Source organism: Geospiza fortis, unplaced genomic scaffold (genome assembly GCF_000277835.1).
Source record: "Geospiza fortis unplaced genomic scaffold, GeoFor_1.0 scaffold286, whole genome shotgun sequence".
In the NCBI taxonomy this organism is placed as follows: Eukaryota; Metazoa; Chordata; class Aves; order Passeriformes; family Thraupidae; genus Geospiza; species Geospiza fortis.
The window spans coordinates 489019-512562 of NW_005054444.1; the positions used below are offsets into that span (position 1 = coordinate 489019).

The window sequence follows — 23544 nt, forward strand, 5'->3', positions numbered from 1 at the left end:
TTATCTCCTCTTGGGTGACCAAGTTTGAATCCAGGCATTTGTCCTTGTCTTGCTTCTGTAGATCCTCTCTCATGCCAGCACAACCATGGTCCATGTCCCCATAGGCATCCATCAGAGAACCCCTCAAAAATGACCCACAGAAGAGACAGACCCACCACAGCTTCATTAGTGACTCCATTGTCTTGTCCATTTCCACGAATTTAGGAACAAACATCCAGGCTGGATAGTCAGCTCCTCTGCGAACTGGCAGCAACTCTTTCCATACAGCACATGAACAGCCAAATCTATGATTAGAGCCACTGGGATTTAAGTGGTGCAAGTACAGACCTTCACTTTTAGCCTTTGAGCAGGCTGAATTAAAACAAACAAACAAACAAAACAACAACAATGAAAAAAAAAGCACCAAAAAACAAAAACCAAGGGGAGAAGCAGAGAAATTAATAAAGCTGCAAGTAAATCGGCAGTCTTGAAAGGGAATTGTCAAGCTCAAAATTCAATTTTCTGTTTGGGAGGAGGGCTTTGACAGAACCACAGTGTTTTTATTTTTATCCCCAGGGAAATTTCAAAGTATTACTCAGCTCTAGACCAGCCACAAGCTCAGTATGCAAAGCTGGATTTGACCCAGCCTCAGAGTTCTGGCAACACTTGTCTGCAGAGTCTGGATGTGCCTCTGTATGCAGCACCGCTGAGGGGAGATGGCACAGCTTGTCCCAGCCATTTTCACCACTGGCTCTGAGGTTTGCTGCTCTATGTCTTGGCCCCTGAATAGTTAACTCCAGGTTGTCCCTGCAGATACACAGCTTCAAGAGAGATAAGCAGGAGAAAAAGGGGTCTGTCTCTTGAGCACCTGGGAGAACACACAGAAGTGGGGAAAAAACCTTATGGTCATTACCAGACTCTGGCTGCTGGGGTGTGATGAGACTTGCTGAATTAGTGCCTGGCTGTCCACAATTCCTGCCTGGAAATGTTCTGCCCTGCAGTGATTATCCTCCTGTCTCACTGAAAGGAACAGGAAAAGGCTGAAGCAAAGGCTGTGCAAATTGCACGCTCTGGGCTGCCTGCACATTCACCTGACTCCTGCCTTCTCCTCTTCCACCCAACATCACCTACCTGCAGTCCCTTCTAACTGGTGTGTGCTGGGGAAGGCCTTTGAAAGGAAGACAGTCCTACAGTGTTTACAGCCAACACTACACTCTGAGCAAGGCCCAGTGCCCAAAGGGCCCCAGCACAAGGCAAAGACTGGGGAACTCTACTGCCATGGAGGCTCTTGGCTGCAGGCAGGCAGCTTCCCCATCCATGCAGGACACACAAATCCTGCTGTTCTACTTGCACACCACTGGCCAAGATGTACAACCACCCATCTACTGATCAGCATCCAGATGAACCAACCAGCCCTGTGCAACACAGACACCAAGAACCACCTGGGAAATGTTGTATTTAAAACAAAATTCTTTAATAGTTTGTACTATAAAGACACAAATTAGTGCTTGACTGCAGCATGAATAACAAATGGAACATATTAAATATTTCGAAGCTACTGTGCTTTGGAAAACAAGATATGCTGATACATATAAGCCTAATGTTGGTTACCAGCTGGTTTGGTAGAAGAGTCAGTTCAGTGTATGAAAATTGTCAATAAGCATTTCGCAATGTAGCTGTGTTCTACAAGTCAACTGTTACTCATCTGTCACAGTGTTATTATCTATCTGCAACAATGTACTGAATGTCAGGAAGAGAAACCCACACGTTAGAACTCATAGTGTCAACGTTAGAAAGTTTGGTCAGGTAATGAACAGGAGATTTCATGTCCACTCCAGGTGGACAGATGATGTTTGATCATCTAACATCATCCATGCATTATGCTGAGATCAACAGTCAACATGACACAGTCAACATCAATTTGGAAAATCAAGAGAAAAACTAGTTTCTGTTCAGTCTAAGGAGTAAATACTGCTTATGCTGCTTGAAACCCTCTCTTCCAAAATCCAGGGAACAATAGGATACACAAACAAAGTTCTTCCACATCTTTAATGTGGAAAACATTTTGGTACATAACTTGCTAGGAGCCATTTTATTGAGCACTGTCTTTGGAGAAACATATATATGTTCCAGAGCTTTGGGGACAGAAGAAGGAATCTAAGATTGTGCTTATAGCTATTCCTGTGGACAAATAAGCAAAAGACCCTTTATCTTTGCATTTTTAAAAATCTTAACAATCTGCTCTTATAAATTTGTGTGATATATGCGCAAAAAAACCCCAAAATTGCAAGCACTGTTTTAGGGTCTCAGATGAACTCTGAACTTAGTTCTTCTTAAATCTATAATTACATACTTAGTCAAACCTAAAAAATTTCAAGAAGTAAAATGGGAGAATTCTGCACTGAAGTAAGAGGTTCAGGCATTAAACCTGCCTCTCAAATTTACATACAAATCCCCCTGTCCCCAGTCCTGTTTAGAGCATCTGGCTGGGAGCTCCAATAAGGGGGCTCCACATAAAGTGCTTGCTTGACTGCTGCGCCCTCACCCTGCCGGTCACTGAACTACACAACCTGAAATAAACACCTGTACAGCTAAATCCCTCACCCAGCTTTCAGAGCCTTGAAAGATGCAACAGCATCAGGAAGGTGGGTAGCCAGGCTCAAGTTTAACTCAGAGGCAGACATGTACTGGATAATTAACAGGAAAGACAGTAAAAATAGCACTGGGATTCCTGCAGAAGCAGGACTTAAAAAAAAATATTGACCCCCCACGTACCAAAGACTTTGTCTTAGAGACCTCAGGAGGAAACACAGCCCCAGCTCTCATAAAAGCCTTGTAACAATGAGATCAGGCACTTGGCAGCTGTAGGCAGTTGTGCGTGAGAAACCGAACAAAGAAACCCAAAACCAATTTTAATAGTTACATAGAAAGTTCTGTGTCTTTAGGTTACAGACTCTCAAACAAAGCTGGCAGAAGACATTCCAGATAGGTCAGAAATGCATTCATTCATGTACAAAACATTTCAAAACATGTGTCATGTTCCATCCTCATAAAACCACCTCTAAGTCATCTACAATGAACTGAATGTAACAGAAACTACATCACTTCTGTGGTGAAGAGAGCAGTAGTCAGCATGGAAAGTTAAATGTATAAATAGCAAAACATTCAAGTATCTAAAGTGCAGATACCAGGAGGGTGGTTGACGTAATACTACGGGATTCTGTGCTTAATCTTTTGTTATTATCTTTTGATGTAAGATTACTTAATCTCCTTCTGGCTGTGCTCTGCTCATGTGTAATAAAGACTCCATCATTTATCCCTCTTCTTGGTAAAGTCTCATAGTCAAACAGCACTTCGCAGTTAAAGCCTCCCACTGCCTACTTATAAAGTGCAGATGGGGCTTAAAGTAAACTGAAAGTTTTACCTGAATATGTTAATCTAAATTACAGGGCACACTTTCCCCAAAATGGATGTGTGTTCCTGAATTCTGATGTCTACTAAAGAAAAGAGCATTGCTGCTCTGTTACAGCTCCTCTGTACTGAATTGTTTCACCACCTGCTATTAAAATGCTGCAATATATCCACGGAGAGAAACAGGTTTTAAAAAATGGTATTACTGACATTCTTGAATGCAGATTAAACAAGTTGATAGTGACTGTGAGAAACACTGGTAGTATTGGGAGGATTTTCTGTTGCTGAGATTCACATGGAAGTGTCTGATGAAAAAGACATTCAGGTGCTTGAAATGAGGTGTTAGAAGCAAATCCATGATAGCCAAAAGAATCAACTGCATTTCAAATCATACATTTCTGCTTTAGCCAAGCAAGACAGCACAGAACAGGATTAAAAGAGAATTAAAACTAATTAAAGAGCAATATTTTCCACTATATCCCTCCCAGAAGATTTCACAACACCTGTCTGAAGTCCTCCTACTCGAATCTCTCTCTAAAGCAGCCAGACTTACACAAAAATGAGAGGCAGACTGAGCACAGGCTGTGGGTGACAGACACCAAACAAGTGAGGACATTTGCAGGCAGTGAACAGAGTCAGCCAGGAATCAATACAACACTGTTGCCACTCCCAGGGGCTGCACAGGCTAAGTCAGGCTGCTCTGATGTGCACACATTCAGGCAAACGTAATTAAGGGCACAGCTATGGTACAATACATGACAGAGGTAGACTGGCAAGTGGTAACACTGCATATTCCAACTCTGACTGGGGGGAGTTTTTAAACACCCATGGGCAGCACAGCAGCCCTGTACTAACAGAAAAACTATTAAGATGAAGTCTGGAGATGACTAATACTGCTAGCCAACAGCACTGCCTTTGAAACATGGATGAGATTACTCCTCACTGGAGAATGCATATCTTGAGCTGTATCTAAAAAAAATCTAAATTCCCAGAATTAGGTATAGGTTTGATCTGTACTACAAGAGTAATTTTGAAGTTTTTCCTCTTATTTCCAAGAAAGAATTTTTCAGCTCATGGACTGCAGAGCTACTTACTGCTCATCTGTGTCAAACTGATGGTCATATGGTGGCAGATTTCCTGGTTCTTCATAGATGTTAAGGAATAGAAGAGTTCATTGTTATCAAGTCTGTCCAATACATCCTGCAGACACCTGCTACTTCCATAATTGTCTTTAAAGTAGCTGCTGTCTGAATCCTACTCAAAAAATAGGATCGCACATGACTTGCTAAGATGTAGTGCAGGAAAAGTTTGTGATATACTGCTCTAAGGTCTGTAGAAAAAAAATCAACATTGTCATACAAGCAATATAAATAAAAAGCAATTAACAGACATTTAACACATTACAGGAGTAAGAATGTATGTCTTTCCAGGCACTAGAAAAGGCAGTCTGAATTTCAATGACATGTAGTTAAAACTGGCTTGTCATTTTCAATATCACTCACAAGATCAGTAAGGCAGTCAAACCAAAGCACCCATGATTTTAGATTATTTATGCTAAGAAGGATACACAGGTAAATTACATTCCTCAGGGTCTAATATAACCTGTTGAAAGAAAGGCTGCTGGCAGGGTGGTAGAGGTGTGCATGTTTTTGCTCATTTGGAATGCAGGAAGAAGCCAATTTGCATTTTTTAAGAAAAAAATCAACAACAAACAATACATAAATGAAAAACTAACAGCACTATAAAATTAAAATATGAGCTTTTCAATTTTTTTAAAATCCTGACAATTCAATCCAACAATATCTGAAGCCCCATCACAGACTTCCTAGTTGCAAATGTGTAGAAGAATCAACAAATATCTTTAAAATATACCATTGTAGATATGCCTGATCAATAAGAAAGTGGCTTTTCAAGACACTCTGGTTCTTGCAATTAATTAACTAAACAGAGCCCCCAGGTCCTTCAGTAACAAAACTAAGGCCACTAAAATAAAGGTTTTTTTCCATTTCCATAAAAATAGTATCATACCAATCAGATGTCACAAGTGACTGTTGATATGTCTTGCTGCTGCACTGCTTCTCTTACGAGACTCCTTCCCTAACTTATGAACACATGTAAACATACTAAATAAGAAAATGGGATACAGTTGTGTGGAAAAATGCTTGAGAAAGCCTGGAGGTGAACAGGCAGGCACTTATTTTCAAGCTACATTTTTGAAACAGTTCTCAAATCTCTTTACAAAAAATATACTTTCTGGATAATTAAAGACACCTGATCCATTACAGCTTTTTCCTACCTCTATGCTAGTTCTGCTAACTTCTTCCAGTCTGAAGAGCACTCAAATTTCCCAGCACAGATGCTGACCTTGTCTATGGAAGTGGAGCCTACTGATATCAAAGCTGTTCTAAAATTACCCTTCAGGTGTCTTTATAGGGTGTACAGGTTGAAATGCACTGCTATCAGCACGTGCTTGAACCTCACTGAACTCACTCAAGGTTAAGTATCTTTTTTCCAATGCAGTTTGGGGTTATTTGATCTCAAGGGTCCAGGGTTGTCACATAACAGAAGCCACAGTTTAATTTGGAGATTCACATCAGTAGAAGAGTTACTGATGGATGCAAGAGATGCAGAGAAACTGCAAACAGAGAAAAGGGAGGAGACCATTTTAGCCAGCACTGATTGTTCAATAGTCAGGACTCTGAGACCTGGGAAACAGCTTTACAGCTATTTTACCATGCTTTGCTGCTGTGAGCACATTGTAAATCAATACAAAATGGGATTTTGGATCAGTCTGAGTGTTTCCCTTTTTTTCTTCATGGCAAGAAGGATAAATCCCTCAGAGCATCAAAAGCAGACAAAAATTGCATAGAATGGCAGCAAAATAGGCACAGAGATAGACTCCGTTTGTTGCCCCAAAACTAAGAGCATCAAAATCACAGCCTTCATATGAGGTATATTTTGAAAAACTGTGTTAGTTTAATGTTTTCTTTAAATTTACTTACTAACTTTCATCAGCTGGGTAGACAAAAATTGCAGAAAACAGGGTTTTTGTCCCCCTCATTAATCCCCTAAGTCTGGTTTCAAAAGGTGGTCAGCTTTCTCACAGACTAAGCATGTGATAGATTAAAAGCAAGCAAAGCACTGCCCCTTGTATTTGGAGATATCCTCAGCCTCAGTCTTGTCCTTTACTCCTCCTTCAAAGTTTCTGAATAAGAAGATGCTTCTGAAAGTCCCACCAATATTTAAGACTTGCAAAGTAAGAAGATGATGAATTCAAGGCTGAACTAGAGCACATCTAAGGTGTTTGTCAATCTGTAGTATGAATGGGAAATGGGAAGTTAAAGAAAGGGATAGAAAAGTTAGGTATGTAAATAACAATTACAAAAAATAAAAAAGAGTATTTCTTATGTTTCTACAGTCACTCCACATGTTTGCAATGAATCACTGGTCAAAAAATTAGGAACTGAGCTCCCAGATGCAAACAGGAACACCTATAAAGCTTCACCATTTCAGTGTCTTCTGCTGGTCACACTTTGGAACATCCTCCATGATGAACCTTTCAGTTGGACTAAAGAGAAAACAAGCTTGGTACAAAATGAACTAAATGGCACAGGTATCCCAACCATTTTGCTTAAAATATAAATTGCAAAGGAGGCTGTGGAAAAGCAAGGTAGAATAAAGGCCTAAATCAACCATTACATACTTCATTAATTGTATAAAAGTGCAAGGTTAAAGTAGTTTGGGTTAAGCATTCAGTTCACTATAGGCCACACAGATGCTTAGCTTGGCCATCAATGGCTTAGTTTTGTCATTCAGTTACTAATATTAGTTTAGACCACAGAAAGAACAAAAACTGAATGAAAAAACATATGCAATCCACTTCAAAAATGGTTAGTTTTCTGTGACCAGCACGAAATATCACCTCAATATCATCAGCTGTACAATATATACATAAACCCCTTGTGTCTTAATCTTTGTTTTAACAACTTTGAATAAAGCTGTACTAAGTGCTATTTCCCTAGTGTGCCAGCTCTTTGCTCTGTTCCGGCCGACTGGCCTCGCAGCACAGAGAAGTCCTTTAATAGCAATGGTACTTGGATTGATCCAGAATTTTGACACTTCAGCCAGAGCAACTGTTGAAATGCTTTATTCAGCCAGGCCAGGTGATCGCGTGCGGCTGCCCAGGGCTCAGTCAAAGGTTCTTGGGTGGCTCCACAAGAAGAACAGGCCATATTCCAAAAACAAACTGTCAAAAGAAAAATAGGAATAGGGGAAAGATTCCTTGGAACATTATGTTTCTTGGAACTGAAACCAAACACTATTAAACATAATCTAATGATAGGATGAAAGGGGAATGGCTTTAAACTGGAAGAGAGTAAGTTCAGATTGGATATTAAGAAGAAATTCTTCACTTAGAGGGTGGTGAAATACTGGCACGGGTTGCCCAGAGAAGCTGTGGATGTTCCACTCCTGGAAATGTTCAAGGCCAGGCTGCAGTACCCTGAGGGCTCTGACTAACCTGGTCTAGTGGAAAGTGTCCCTTCCCATGGCAGGGGGGCTGAAACTAGATAATCATTGAGGTCCCTTCCACCCCAAACCATTCTGTGATTCGAGGAAAATTTCAACTGCATTTTTTGGGATGTAAGCAGAAGTCAAAGACAGTACCCTAACAGGCATAATTATTGAGCCCCATCAACAGATCAAAGCACAAGATATCCAAATGTCCATCAATAAATACAAAATACAGGTTGCTTACCTTCACCTTTGGCCTGTGTTTCAGGAAAAGTGTCCTTGTATATAAACTGAGGAGAAGGAAAAAAACATGCTTAAAATTTTAAGTATAAGACAGCATATAAAATAAGGATCCTGATCCCAGTTTTATTTTCCAACTATAAAAGAATTGTTTCTGTGATTGCAGAGCTACCCATTCTGCCAAGATTTAGTCAATACAGGAGATGTTAACTTCCAGTAAATCCCCCTGTAGCAGACACATCAGCAAAATAATTTACCCTATCACTTATGTGGGGAGAAAGAAAGACACCCTGAGAGGTAAAAGAAAAACAACAAAACACCCCTCCCAGGGAATGGAGTCTGTCATTTTAGAAGGATGAAATTAAATCAGTGTACCACAAAATATAGCAGATGTTAAAGGGGGAAAAAAGCCGCATAGCTTGATTCTATATCTTATTTTTGTTCTTAGATGCTTTCTCCTCTCAGTCGATCTTTTCCTGTGAATGACCTCACATTTTTTTAAAAGGCAATGCCAGTTAGTGATATGTTGGAAAAACCTTGCCTATGCTTGATTCCTGCAAGGAATTTTCTTTAAAATATTACCTCAAGCTCTTTAGAGTAGCAGACAACCTGTAAACTAAAATGGTGCAAACTGTTTTCCATACACCTTGACATATTTCTGTGTATACATACATTTACATATATGTAGGCAAATATGTTTGCATATATATACACATAAATGTAACAATGAGCTATCAGGTCATCTATTGGAAATGTACTTATTTTCCTTGCATTTTCCTTTTATTAGGTATTTTAACATCTGACAAAAAAGGTGAATACCATGTTAGATGTAGAAAAACTGATATATAATCAAGTTCTCAACTACATAGGATGTAAACATAAACCAGACATTCTCTTTGTTATTGGTTAAGTGGTAAAATTTTATTTAATTAGATGATGAACAAACTGCAGAAATTATTCAGATTTCAGTTTTCAGTTTACATTCTATTCTTGCCCCTGGTTCCACTAGATGGTGGTATGGAGCAAAAATGAGAAAAATCAGCTGGCTCCAGACTTGCTAACTTACATTCTTGTTTAAGCCCTTTTGAGAACAGCTCCTCTAAAACTACTTCAGCCATCACCTTGTGCACTACAGCAGGATGCCTGCTGGTTTTCAGGAGTGACAGTGCCTATCAAAAGATTTGTTCAGCTCCTAAATTTAAACATGTTTAAGTACCTCAGGATTGCTGCTCAAGAACAGACAAGTATTAATGGTTTACATTCTGAAACTAATATACTGTCAAACAGTTTTGGTTTAACTGCCACAGGCTTACCATTTCTGAATTAAATTTTCTTGAAGAATCATGACTATTTAAAGACTAGTGATTACATTATGAAAAATATAGATTAGTTTTAAGAGAGTTTTTAGACCAGTTACAAAGAGGAAAGAAAACAGTACATAAGTTTAATAAGTTATTTTCCTGCTCTTCTGGATGGTACAACATTCTGAAGTACATCTGAACCTGAGAAAACTTGTAAGATCTCTGTGAACTTCCAGTTTAGAAAACACTTCCTACCTTAGAAGGATATGAAGGTAAGAACCCAGGCCCGTGAGAATATGCCACCATGCATGAAACTGTGTCACAGCTCCCACCACAGGAGGCATCTTTTCTCGTAATGCTCTGAAAGAAAGGAATACCATGCAATGGAATAGTTTTTCCCAGCTAAGCAATCTCAAATCACAATGTTGGATTATCAGATCACGCATTATTGTTTCCATATCTCAGGCATGTGCTGGACAGGGGAGGCTTTATGGAGTCAGGCTTTCAGCAGGTGAGGAGCAGCAGTTATAGTTTACACTGCCAGTACAAAGAGATATCAGCGAACTGACTTTCTTACACATTTAAAGAAAACACACATTTCCTCATATGATGAGTGACCAATTACTTCTGGACTCAAATTTCAGGGAATATATTTATGGCATCCCACAGTCCCAAATGAATTCTACCATTCTCCTCCACAAACCCTGTGAGCTACTGTCAATAGGATGAAATGTTGAGTTTAAGGTCCAAGAGAGGAAATGAGATTTATCAGACATCACTTTAAATCTGGCAAACACACCACCTATTCTGCAGGTCCATGGAAGCTCAACTTGTCTTTATCTGTTGGACTCTAAAACAGGGACAAAATGGGTGTTTAGTGAGGAAGCAATTAAAGCAGAGGGTCTGAAATACCCCACCAACATGTTTTGTATTTTGTAGTTATGGGGTGTGAGCTACTTGGGAAGGGGCTAAGGAATGGAGATAAAGAAATAAAGAGAAGGAACTACATTGCTCTTATTTCTCCTGCTCATGAGGCTTCTGCAGATAATGCCTATTTTGGTTGATGGTAGAGGAACTGTTTGCATCTGCTGGTCTTTTTTTCCACTTTAATCTCACTTGTCAAAGTAAAAAGTGGAAAACAACGATTACATGTGTTAAGCAAGAAAAACCTGCAGCTCCTGGAATACGTCCTTACTGCTTGATATTACAGTGCTTGGTCCAAAGCTGCTCAGTCACAAATATTAGCACAAAGCTCCAACTGAGTCAGCCCAGCAATGACACAGTGGAACATGCAGCTGGCAGCCTGGCACAACCTTTGAGCCTTTGGATGGCAGGAAATTTCAAAGCTCAAATTCAAAAGTGTGTGGTTCCAACCAGAGAAACTGAGTGCTACGGATTTTTTGCTATTTTGTTTTTAATAAGCTGCAGATTTACTGAAATATGGAACAAAAAACCCTGAATCAAAACCCAGTTTTGAACTTTAAAACCAAACAGAGCAGGTAGGTGGATGATTCACAAACTAGACATTCAGAGAATAAAGAATTTCAAGGGATTTAAATGTATTTTCTCCAAAGGTTCAAATTATAATACCTCCTGGAGAAATCCAAGGCTCTGCAGATGTCTGACTAAAGCTAGTAAACAAGCATATTTTTTTTTCTAGCACCATAACCGCACAAGTATTACAGGAAAGATGCTAAAATTTTTTCCCCTTATGAAATGAGGATGGAAGAAAGTGCCTCAGCAGCTGGTGTCATTTTTGGGCCTAGAAACCAGTTCAAAACCTCCATGGACCCACAGCAGCTCAGCAGGTTTGGTGAATTGGGGCTTGTGATCTCACCAGTGATGTGAGGCAGCTGCAAAAATCAACCCTGATGCCAATATTTGCAAAGTAACTGTAAACCCAGGCCAAATTATTGGGCCAAACCCAGCACAGTTGTTTGCACTGCCAAATAACTACTCTATCCCATCTGTATCAAGTGCTCCTAGGGATGAGGATCATGTATTATATTAATTTTTAAAAACTTTAAAGAATATTCTGTTGGAATTAACTTTCAGTTGGCTTAACCTAGCACAGGGATTGAAAAGGCAGAAGGGATGGAAAACTTCAGACTTCTTTACAGCACACTGTTATTTGGCTCTGACAAACCAGCCTACTAGGACAATTCTGTACAACACAGATTCCGTGGCATAACAGTGTTTCAAATTGTCAAAAATGTGTTTTTCTGAATGCTGGAATTAACCCTTCCATCTCCTCCAGCTTGCTGAACAACACAAGAATTGCAACTAAGTGCTGTTTATTGGTAACATGGATATTGAAATAGGTATTTCTTGAACAGTAGTAGTAGAAGTAGTTCTGCATATCTTCTTTAAAATGCAGAACTACTGTTTCTGATATTTTTGTAGGAAATGGAAGAGCAGAAAAATACCCCAAATGAGCAGGATAAAAACACATTCAGATGAAATCAAGTCTGAAGAGCAGGCTTTAGTCATCCACATATCCTCAAAATTACTTGTGACATTATTTCTCTCAGTTTAATTTGAAGTTAAAGAGAAATTAAAAAAAATCTATAAATGGTTAAAAAAAATTAAAAACTCCTGTTGAGTGCTGACTCTAGTCGTGAGCAATATGCATAAAATCTCATGGATGTTTTGTAGGCAGCATACCATACATACAATAAGACGGACTTGACTACGCACCTCAGAAATAATCCAATCTTTATACTTAAATGCTATTAAGAGCTATCCAGACAAGTGAAAAAACTCACCTCAACTTATCACAGAAAATGTTGTCCACATTCCAGAGAAAAAATCCCATTAAAAATACAGTTAAAGATGTATATCCTAAACCTCTAAGCCACGGGTATACCCTAGAGAGAGAAATAATGCAAAGTTTAGTTCAGAATGGTTAAAGATACAGAAATATACTAATATATACTACACTAAATATGTGTAAATACAGAAATGCTGTTATATGTAAATAAAATTCTTTATCAATTTGGTTTTTCCCTCAAAAGAAAAAAAATACCAACTTCAAATTTCAGCTGTTTAAATATTGTATTTTACTTCTTCTCTCTCCTGATCTCATATTCTCTGAGACTGTTTTTTTACTTCTATAATTATAAATGCTTTCCTAAATACTTCACTCTCTGAGTGAAACCAAAAAGTGGGAAAACTAAAGTTGGCTAAAAGGTACTAATTCTTCAGTCCTGTGTATGTTCTTTCATTAAATAAAAAAAAAGAAAAAAAGATCTCTGTTACCAAGTAGGACTCTCTTTCCCAAAAGAAGAGGGTCTCTGCCAAGAGATGATAACTCTACACTAGTGAATCTGTATATATATGGTCTTTCAAAAATTACTCTTTTGTCAACGTAGACCACCGTGAGCAACAACTAACCAAATCAATGGTATTAAACGCCAGTACCTTTATGTTCACCTTTTAGTTGAATGCTATTGGGAATAGAAAAATGTCAATCTAATTTTAGCAGAAAAAAAAATTTTCTTCAAGATATGGAAAACACACTGAAGAATCAGATGCAAGAAAGTGCATCATTAATAAATTTACTTTCCCTATCCACATTCAGGTTGGACCATGAAATTGTAAACTTCCTACATGGAAGGTTCTTTTCCACTAATAAGACAAGTCCAACAGCAAAACCAAATCCAACCCTGAAAGGCTGCCATGAAATACTGTTCAAGTTATTTTTAAGCATTATGAACGCACAGTTGACATTCTGGGTTAAAACACATTCTTGAGCTGCCTTTTCCTCCACTGTGTGTGTTACAGCACATTTCAGAGCTGTGAGCACTGGGAACCAAAATGTGCAAAACACAACAGGTAGCTTGCCCTGTGGAGGAGGCTCTAACCAGATACAAGCTGTACATATTTACAAATTTCCAATATAAACTAGCAAAATTATTATTTGTTTAGTCTAAAAAATGTGTGGAGCACCATGGCCAAGACTACACTGTAATATTACCCCCTCAGTGCTCCAGAGATATAAGCAAGACCATGACACAACAGAGAACTAAATGGTATATTAGACATGCTGCTAATTAGGTAATTATAGCTGGAATTATTGAGGAATAAACAGTGGTGTTTTGTGAAGGAATCAACTGGCATCACCTATTAACAGGGAACATGCTTTGTGAACAGGGAACAACATTTGCCCAGTTGTAATCTTGGGAGGAAAACAGACCTAAGAAAGAGATGAAAAGTGGGGGGAAGAGGCAGGAAGAGGAACAACTGGTGAGGATAGGATGAGGTAGTAGCCTGGAAGGAATAACATGCTGTTCTTTGGAATTTTTACTCTAATCTCAGAGTCACTTCAAGGCCCACACTAAGAAATATGAGTGATAGGAAGTGAAGATACAAAAAACAAGCAGAAATCAGAGTCAGTATGTAAGCTGGAAAAGGCTTGGCCAAGTGCTAGCACTACTGATGGAAATATAGGAATATGTTCTAGCCATGCAGAGAAAGTAAACCCAAAAGTGTGCTTGGGGATGAATTTTAGAGAAAAGAAAGGGTACCTTCAGGTTGGCAGAGCTTCTCTAGCAGAACTAATTTAAAATTAGCAGTATTTTAGTTAAAATTTAGAAGTAGTTTAAACCTATTTCTCTTCCCATCCCAGCTTTCTACCCAGTTTGCATAGTAACACCAACAAGGGAAATAAGTCTTTGTAGGGTGCCGATTCAATGAAGGGATCAAGCTAATTAAGAATATACACTCCAAGCCCCTAGAACTGAAGTGAAAAGTAGGTAGGACTTCAGAGACAGACTTTGCTGGAGCAAAACAATCAATGATACTTTGAGAGGGAAGATGGTGATGTTATTGATAAAGAGAAGACTATGAAATGTTTCAGAAATAATGAGAAAGCATAACTGTGTGGAATTTGCAGATGTAGAAAAATAGAAGGCCTGAGAGTTTGTCTACACAGACAGAAAGAAATTTAAACTAAAAGACTAGAACTGTGTTAAATCCTTGAATAAGAACAAAATTAAAATTACTTCAATTTGATTCAATTTAGTTCCCCTTGGAGGTGAATTAACATAGTATCACTTAAGATCTCTAGGCGAGGATTAAATTTTCCAGTCCATAGGTTTAAAAAGTGCCTTTAAATTGATGATTGCTTCTGAAGCTGCAACACACTATCAGTTTTAAGTTCTTCTTGCTTAATAAAAAAGTCTGTGAACATTTGCACTTGGTCTGTGGGAATTTCTTGGGGAAAGCCAAACCACATGAACTGAAATGGCAATTGGAAGGTGATTCAACGAAGGTACTTGATCCTTGTGGGTCTCTTCCAACTCAGAATATTTGAGGATTCTATAATACTTCAAATTCACATTTTGTTAAATTCTTCCTTGTGTTCCTGAACAGACACATGTGGAACTTCAAACAAAGTTTAACAAAAAGCACATTTAAAATGACGACAGAAATAAGTAATTTTCAGAAGCAATCCCCAAATGCGTGAGAACACCAAATATTCACAGGAGATAGACAGAAATGGGCAACCAACTGAGCCCCTGAGAGCTAAAAGTATGTGTTTACTTCAATACTGATTAAATTCTATTTTCCTTCCATTTACCTCCCTTTTACAGACCTTTTTTAGAGTCTGTCCTCTAATGATTCTAATGCTTCTCAGTGTCTTCTAGCGCTTTTAATACCTTTTGTTTGTTACAGTTGTAATTTCAATTTCCATAGCATTATGCCTGACTTTATCCAATCAAAACTGTAAGAAAAACTATCATGTGCCATTATTTTTTAAATACTGGAAGAGGAAAGGAAATTACTAAGTGATGGTTCCACTCTGCAGTCTTATTCTTAGCACTCTCCCAGTATTATCGTTAGAGTTTGGACACTAGCAACAGATTTCACACTATCCAGCAATAAGAAGACAAACTCCAATTCTGTTTAAATCCCAGTCTAACAGCTGAAGCCACTGGCAAAACACCTGACAGTAAACACTGATCACAAGTGCAGAAATCTCAGTTTAGTTTAATGTTATCACGGTGGCTTCAAAAAAGTGCAAGGTGATGAGCCAAATCCTTTCAACCCAGGGGAGTCCAGGAGCTAACATTATGTACCTAGTTAAAGAAATTCTCCCATTGCCAATTTCTTATGCTAAGCTGACAAAAAAAAAAGCTTCAAATACTATGTTGTAACTTACAATGCTGAATTAAATGGTTACTTACCATAACACTATATAAACAGATCTTAGAACTATGATGGAAACTAGTGTTCCATACATGATCTGAAATAAAAAAAGAGATAAAATTCAGCAGTTGGGTTCAAGAGACCTTATAAAATACTCCAGGAGTAAAAACTTTTGAAGCCTCTGTTTGTTTGTTATTTTATTTTTACATCTCAGGAAAATAGCATTCCTTCTAACTTCATCTCCAGAAAGCCTTCTGTTAAAGTTTCAAATAAAAGTGTGATTACAAAGCATGTCCTTTATACAATTACAGGAAAAGTCAGTTGTGTAAAACCAATGTTCCACTGTTCTGAATTAGAAAGCAAACACTAGATGGCACTCAGAAAGCATCCTGAAATCAAAAACGGTAACCAACCCCTATTATCACTTCTCTCTCTGTGCATTTTAGCCCAGGATTGTGCAAGCATCAGCTAAAGCTGTTTTTGAAAGCTGTACTTCTTTCGTTGATACTTGATTAATGTGTTTTCCTGAAAGCAAACACCTGAATAGACTATGTGCTATTCCCACACTGAGCATCACTATGTGGAAAAACTTTCCAGGAAGCATTTCAAGCAATTATTGCAGATTGTTTGGATTCAATCTAATTATATAGTGGGAAGGCTGCACAGCCTGAAAAGATCCATGAGCAAAATCTGACTCACTGTAGGCTTGATGAATTTGAATGCAATCACCTGACTTATAAAAAAGTCAAAGTAATAATTTTTTTTTTTGCCTCGTGATCTTTAAATCACTCTCTTTTATTCACAAACTTAAAATCCATGTAACAGCACCTCCAAGACATAAAGATTAAAGAAGAGAAAAAAATGTAGCCAGTCATGCCTGAGAGTGATGCAGAAGTCACTGCAGCAGAGAGGATTTTTAGACACTGGTGACATTCAATTACTTTCTTTATCTTTTATTCTGAACACTGGTTTCCTTCAGCCAAAAGGCAATTTGTTCCAAGCAGCTGTGCTTTGCTCTTTTTGCCTCTCTCCAGTGGCCCACAGGCCTCCCAGTATTTTTTTGTTCCTTGTTCACTGACTTAACTTTCTCATCTTGCTTCTAGTTAGCTACTATCTAATTCTGCCTTTGTTTAACATGAAATAGAAAAGTTATAAACCTTTGCTGTCTTTTTTTAAAAGCCACAAAACCTCACAGAAAAAGTGTGCATACAAACCAGTGTCCTTACCACGTTCTAGTGACCTCCAACCTCCTCATATCCCTCCTTCTTTTCCACTGTCTTTGAGACAGGGACTGCCTCTCAAACTGCTGTAACTGAGGCATTCAGATCCTACTATTCTGTAAGCATGTCTAGTCACCTCACATAAAACAGGTTACTGTAATAATGCAAAGTGAAACCTTCCTTCCAAAAGTCCATAAAGGCAAATCTGCAAACTCCTTTTAGATTTAAAGATAAGTTTAGTAGTGCACTGTATTATCAGTGCACGTATACAGAACAAGACAGACAACAGAGCCCTTATGTTTGACAACAGGTAAAATAAACCCAACACTGACTATTCAAAGTCAGTCAGCACAGCAGCTCTTCATTTGCATTCAGAACAAGATTAAAGAACTTCAGTAAATAAACTTCTACTACTGTGTGTTCTGCTCTGTAGAGCTAAACAAAGCAAAACTATTTGAAAGGCTAATTGGTTCTGGCTTGTAATTTATACAAAGCTGTTAGTTAATTCCAGTCCCCTTGTTGGAGTACAGCACATAAACCAGGAAAAAAAGAAAACCAACACAACCTGCTAGACACAGCCTGAGTATCAAGTGCTTATCAGTCCCAAGCTAAGGATAGGAAGGGGAGTGCTCAGATGTGCTAGGTGCTGCCTGCTGGTACAATTCTTCATTACTGACATTTTACCTAAAAGGATCCAACCACATTTTATCACATATTATCAGCCTCATTTAAAACAGCCCTTTTCATTTTTTCTAATCAAATCCAGCAATTTATTCTAAGATGGTACAGAGGAAGATACTCATAGGAAGGCTCCTCCAGGATCCAAATTACAGTTTGATTTGCTGATTTTCTCCTTCTTAAAATTGCCATCACTAAAGCACTCCTTTGCAGTACAGATATGGGAAAAACCTATCCACTAAGAGCAATTTCTGTCATACACATTAGGGGTTGTGACCACCCTTATGCTTGTACCCAAACTGCTTTTGAATTCTTTGTACAGGGAGTTCAATAGTGTCAGACTCTGCCTAGAGAAACAGGTCTTACAGGCAGCCCAAAGCCCAGGTAAAATGTTACCTTTTTCAGCAGTTGCTAAAAGCAGGAAAGAGCAAAAGCTAAGAAAAGCTTTCTTTGCAGAGTTTCTGGCTTGATATTTCCTAGTGAGTTAATGGCTTGCAGAAGAGGACAGTATTAATGGAGCAAGGAAGGAGGAAAAAAAAAGAAAGAGAACCTTGCAGTGACTGAAGAAAAATATGCCCATCGTTGACACTTCAATTTCTTGCCTTCTCCGCTTCCCCACCCAAACAGGTTGTTAGCAGTAAAACATATTTGTGTTTAAAAGCCTGTGAAAGATTGGAACAACAAACTGTTCTGCTCTGCATGCTCCAATCCTCCTCGCTGAAGGTGAGCACCCAGGAGGTGCTGCTGCGATATACAGACTGTAGCTGCTCACCTGCCCCAGCTGTTTCTTTAGAGGGCTATACACCAAACTGCACAACTTAGTTCAGATGTCAGGCAGCAGTGCTTACTTCATCTCTTTTACCATCCACGGCCTTACTATTTTTATCCTGGTAAAGCTTTGTTAGGTATTACTCATCCATCCAGAGAAGGACAAAGTACAATATTATATAAAAAAAGAAAAATCTGCCTAATTCAAGTTAGCTCAAATTTTTCCATTTCTTTAACTTCTTGTGTCTTTCTTGTCTTTAACTAAGACATCATTTAAATGACAGATGACAACCCAAGCAAGTTTTCTGATATTTTGTCACACTGCCATTAAACTGCAAGGCAAAGAACATAATTTTACTGCAATTGAAACAAAAGGAAAGATCAGAATCTCAATCTTCTGTTAGCACTAGACAGTTCCCTCTTTGCTGTTTCAGATGCAAATAAAGCTCTGCTTATTTCAGCTTTGAAGGTATCTTTACAACTGAGGGAAAAACCCAAAGTCTGATGAAGACACAGTGGATTACCTCATAAGAAGGTGAAATATGAATAACTTTCTAATTCACAAATGCGAAGTAAGCACTTCAAGGCTCAATGTCTGGCCGCATTTTTAATGTGGAGGCAATTAAGCAAATCATACATAAATTCACTTATGTAAGTTAGAAGCAAGGTTGAGAGGGCGAGCATACAAAACCGGTTCTTCATCTACCCTTCTAGTACAGAAAGCGGCAATAGCCTGCTATTTCCACTTCTCTGTTTCCTCTGCTCCTGACTTTCTACCTATCTTTGGTTAATAAAGTCAATTTATCAGCCTCAAATATTAGTATTCACATTGGGCACTGTACTGAGAGATTCTGGGTTCTTGGCAACTAGCTTATCTAATACTCCAACCGGCTATCAAAAGATAGTTAAACACTTGAATGTGGAAGCTGTATTTGCAATTTGCAACAAAGAAAACTGAGCTCTATATGGGCTTGGATTTCTAGAGAAGAAATCTGAGCTGAGAGAAAAAGGAAGGACAACCCCAAGATGACACTGAAACACCAAGTAACTCAGCACAGTTAGAGCTGTGCAGCACCACAGGCTGCCTTGACAGCTCCTGAATGAACTAACTCAGATTCACTGGGGTTGGTCATGTTTAGATGCATGCATGTGATAGCAAAATGACACACAAGTCACTGCTGCTGTAGAGCTTCTGGGACACTTGTCTGCCACCAAAAGTCAAGCTTCCCCTCCAATGACTTGTAGAGTTGAACCTTTGGAGAGTCAGAATATCCTTCCTCATTCCCTAAGCTACTGTGCAGGTAGAAGCACCAGCCAGAATGAAGACTGTACTCGCTTGGGAAGACACCCCCAAATGAACTGTGTAAGAGTGAAATGTCACTCAAGTTAGTTTTATATGTGCTCATCAGCAGGACAATGACAGAACAGAAAAAGCTCTGTGGTGAAGACACGCCTGAAAAGGTCATTTTGAACAGAATACTGGGGAACCTGAATGTACAGAAAGTAAGAACACATTCCACCAAAAGGCACAATATATTAGCCACAAGCCTACAATTAGCTATTGCCTTAGCAGCAGTAGGGACTCTGGAGAGCTGCAAGACATCCAGTGAGTCCACAGAGATTCCCCAAAATGGTGAATCCTGCAAGTCTGAACAGGTTGTGCCTGGACATAATATATTCACGCAGTTTCAGCCTCCCTTACATACTTCCATACTTCTACGCATTTCTTCTTGATTTCACCTTGTTCTTTGCACTTGTATATTTAAAATACCCCTAGAGAAAAAAAATTATTAATTTTTTATTAAGGCAAATGAAATGCCTTTTCCTGCCATGCTTACTTCTTCCTTACTCAAAGTCACCTGAAGAAGTAAATCCAATACTTGTATTTTACGTCTATCAAAAGTAAAAAAAAATCCCTGGTCATGTTGTTATGCTGTAAACAGTGAAGACATCCAGGCACTCCTTCCCCTCCTTTGGTGATCTGTGGACAGTTTAGAACAAGAATAGTTTGTATTTGTCCATCAGTGCATCTCTTCCATTTTGAATCAGTCCTCATCCTCCAGGTATCCCAGTTATCTCCTCATTTCCCCGCAGTACTCAGTGATAACTCTGAACTTTGTATCACCACAAATACCAGCAGTACACTCTTCTTTTTCCTGCTAGAGGTTGTTAAAAAAGACACCAATGAAACAAGTCAGTCCCACTACTGATTCCAAGAAAATTCAGGCTTTTTCATAATCTCCTTTAGTAATTTTTCACTAGTCACTACCTTACCCTATTTGCAACTCTCCTACTGATCTGTTCCTCCAGCTGGCTTGGTTTCACATGGGACATCACAAGAACATTCTAGAATGACTATTTTTTTACATCACATTTCCTAATGTAGAAGAAACAGCTATTTAATCTAATTTTCCATTAACCTTTTAATTATTTGTTTTCTAAAATTTGCCTCAAACTGTCACAGCAGATGACTACACAAATAAAACAGGTTTTTAGAACTATCTCCCTATTCACATAACTTGCCCCACTAGCTGAACGAGGTTTTTGATCACGCCAAGTGATCAGATATGGCAAGCAGCAAGCAGACAAATCAGGATGGAACACGTTGCTTTGTATGTAACAGCTTCCTAGCCTCATCATATTAGGAGGAGGCCACTTGTAAGACTTGAGTTGAGAGTTTAACTTCCAGAGTAACTACTTCTGCTTCCAGGCCTGTCTCTGTATGTCTGTGGATCACTTTACACTAGCAGCCATTCTTCCCCTGCCCCTTTCCTTGTATACATGTGGCAAACAGGGATGAAGAACTAATCTGATTTAAAATTAATTCTGAGGAGAGTTTCAACCTGTTGAGTTCCCCAATCAAATTCAGATCAGAAAATAAATTTGTGTGCCAGATGGAAGAGGGGAGAAGCACAGCTGTTTTCTGTGACAATGATACTGGCTTAAAAACAACCAGGCAGCTGGGACGTAGAGTTGTTTAGCACCTTGAAAATTAGGACTAACAGTGCTCTAGCCTGAGAGATTTGAACATAAGCAAGACAATATATGGCTGTAAAGGCCATTAATATATTTCATTTAATTGATGAGGTGGCAAAAAATACTAGATCAGTTGTCAAACAGGAATTGGTTTTTTCCTTCTAATGATGTGCTGCCTCCACCTGCCCAAAACAGGCATCTCGTTCCTCCTACAGTTGAAGCACTAAAACGCTTAAAGATCTCCCTTAATATGTGGATGCAGAAAAAGTAGTTGGTCTCTATTGCTACTGTGCCATGGATAACAAACTGAAATCACCTTTGTGCCCTGCTGGCAGCTGGCAATTTATGAGCCTAAATTGGAAAGACAAGTAGAAAGTAATTTGGGGAAAAATAAGGCTCGGATTCTGGTTGCTAAATATAATAGGATCCTTTTTTCCATTCTTACTGGCCTCCTTCCAGAGGGAAAAAAAACCAAACCAAAACCACAATTCATACTGAAACAATGAACAATAAAAAGTTATCCTTGTAGTTCTTCCTCTTTTTGCAAGGCTGACAACTCAAAATGATCACAAACACCTAGAGAAGCCAAATGCTGCTTTATCTCCTGATGCTACTTTCTAACCCAGTTAGAAAGATTGTGATTTAAACTGTGATTGCATGAGCATATTTAATTTTACTTCAAGTCTAAGTGACTTGAAAAGCAGTTTGAAAATGCTTACAGAAATTATTTAACTTTTTCTTTTTAATGCGCTCTAAAATAATGTACAACTATTAAGAAAATAACCCTGTTTAGCTGTGCAGTCAGGGAAATATTTCCTCGGGATTTACTACATATTTGGCAAAGACTGTGAAAAAATAGGTACAGTACTTGAACTTTTGGAATTTGGCCATAACTTTATGTTCTCCATAAAAATCAATTTGCAAAGAATTGTTGTAAAAAGTCCAACAATTTTATGGGATCTAAATATTTTCTACACCGATTCCTCATGTATAAATTATAAAAGGGAATTCATATTCTGAACCTAAGAGAAACCAGATGGAGAAAATTAAAGGTCTGGGACAACAGTTTAAACTTTCTCTATTTGCCCCTTTCCCAAAAAGTTTTAATATCTGTTGTTTTAGTTTTTGTGACATGGGGCAACACCTATGTCAATGCATCAAACTGGACTATAGTGAAGCTGTGATGTATTTATTCCAATAAATGCAGCTTGGACAAATGATTGTTTAGAGAGATAAAAGTTCATTATAAATAGTAAATTTTTCCACTGTTGTTAACAAAACTACTCTAAGTCACTTCATTCAAAACCGGTTATGACCAGCTCTGTAAAAGCATGAGTAATTGTCACTTTCATCCCAGCCAGTATCTTTCTGCTGGAAATGTAAATAGGGAAAAAAAAGAAAGGATTTAATTAATACCATCCAAAAAAAGCCACACTGCAATTTTCTGTTTTATCTACAGGTAGGGTAACAATTCATGTTTCTAGGGAAGATTATTTGGAGCAGAGGAAGATTTATTCTCTTGATCACCACTTCACTAATCCACCAACAGGAGCCAGTTATCATTTTTACAACTGCTGATGCAGCAGGCACATTTTGACAAGCAGTGGCACTACCAATTTCAAAAATTAAGGCTTTAAAGCTCTGTCCTGCAAAGAGCTCTGCGCTTTTTGCTTGGCAATTTTTCAGCTGTTATCCCTAGTCAAAAAATCATAAATGAGGGAAAACTACCCATGGCATACTGAAATGAGCATAATTTCTAACCTCCTGTGAAGAAGTAAGCGATGCAAGTCCTATCCCCACAGGCAGTGGATGCATATTAATACTCCTGGGCTGCTACAAAAGGAGCCTGTATCAAATGTTCCATTAAAGCTGTACAAAGCAGTCTGCTACATAACCCTAGAAGGCATTCTCTGCTTAAACTCACCTTGAATTTCCACAAAGTAAAACTGAGTAGTTAAAAAACCCAGTAAACCAATGTGTTAAAGCCGAGAGAATGTGGTGCTAAGTCAATCAAGACATCTAATGATGTAAGGTCATAGTTTCAAAGCAGCTGCTAATGGAAAACAGCAGAAAGACTCATTTAGATGTTCCTCTCTCACACACCTTAGGATCACCTCATTACACTTGCCACTGATGAAAACCATGGGAAATATTAGGTCACAAGCTAAAACACAACACACATTGAAGCATTCAAGTTTTTCAGGTCACTAAGAGGATGGTGACATGACAGGCAGCAATACTGCTTAAAGAAAAAGCAAACAGCAAATTATGCTTCCCTTCCATCTTTCTTTCAGCAGTAAAATACCGTA

General features: G+C 38.5%; 1 protein-coding gene across 1 annotated transcript in view; it reads right to left on the reverse strand.

Annotated features, from left to right (window-relative positions):
* Positions 1 to 1431: 1431 nt before the first annotated feature.
* Positions 1432 to 23544, reverse strand: part of ACER3 (alkaline ceramidase 3) — a 37019-nt gene continuing 14906 nt past the window's right edge. Inside the window, exons 6-10 of the mRNA XM_031062280.1 lie at positions 15632 to 15690; positions 12209 to 12310; positions 9699 to 9803; positions 8147 to 8192; positions 1432 to 7636 (exon numbers count right to left, since the gene is read on the reverse strand). Coding sequence (XP_030918140.1) covers positions 7583 to 7636; positions 8147 to 8192; positions 9699 to 9803; positions 12209 to 12310; positions 15632 to 15690 — 366 coding nt within the window. The 3' untranslated portion in view covers positions 1432 to 7582. The remainder of the gene's footprint in view (positions 7637 to 8146; positions 8193 to 9698; positions 9804 to 12208; positions 12311 to 15631; positions 15691 to 23544) is intronic.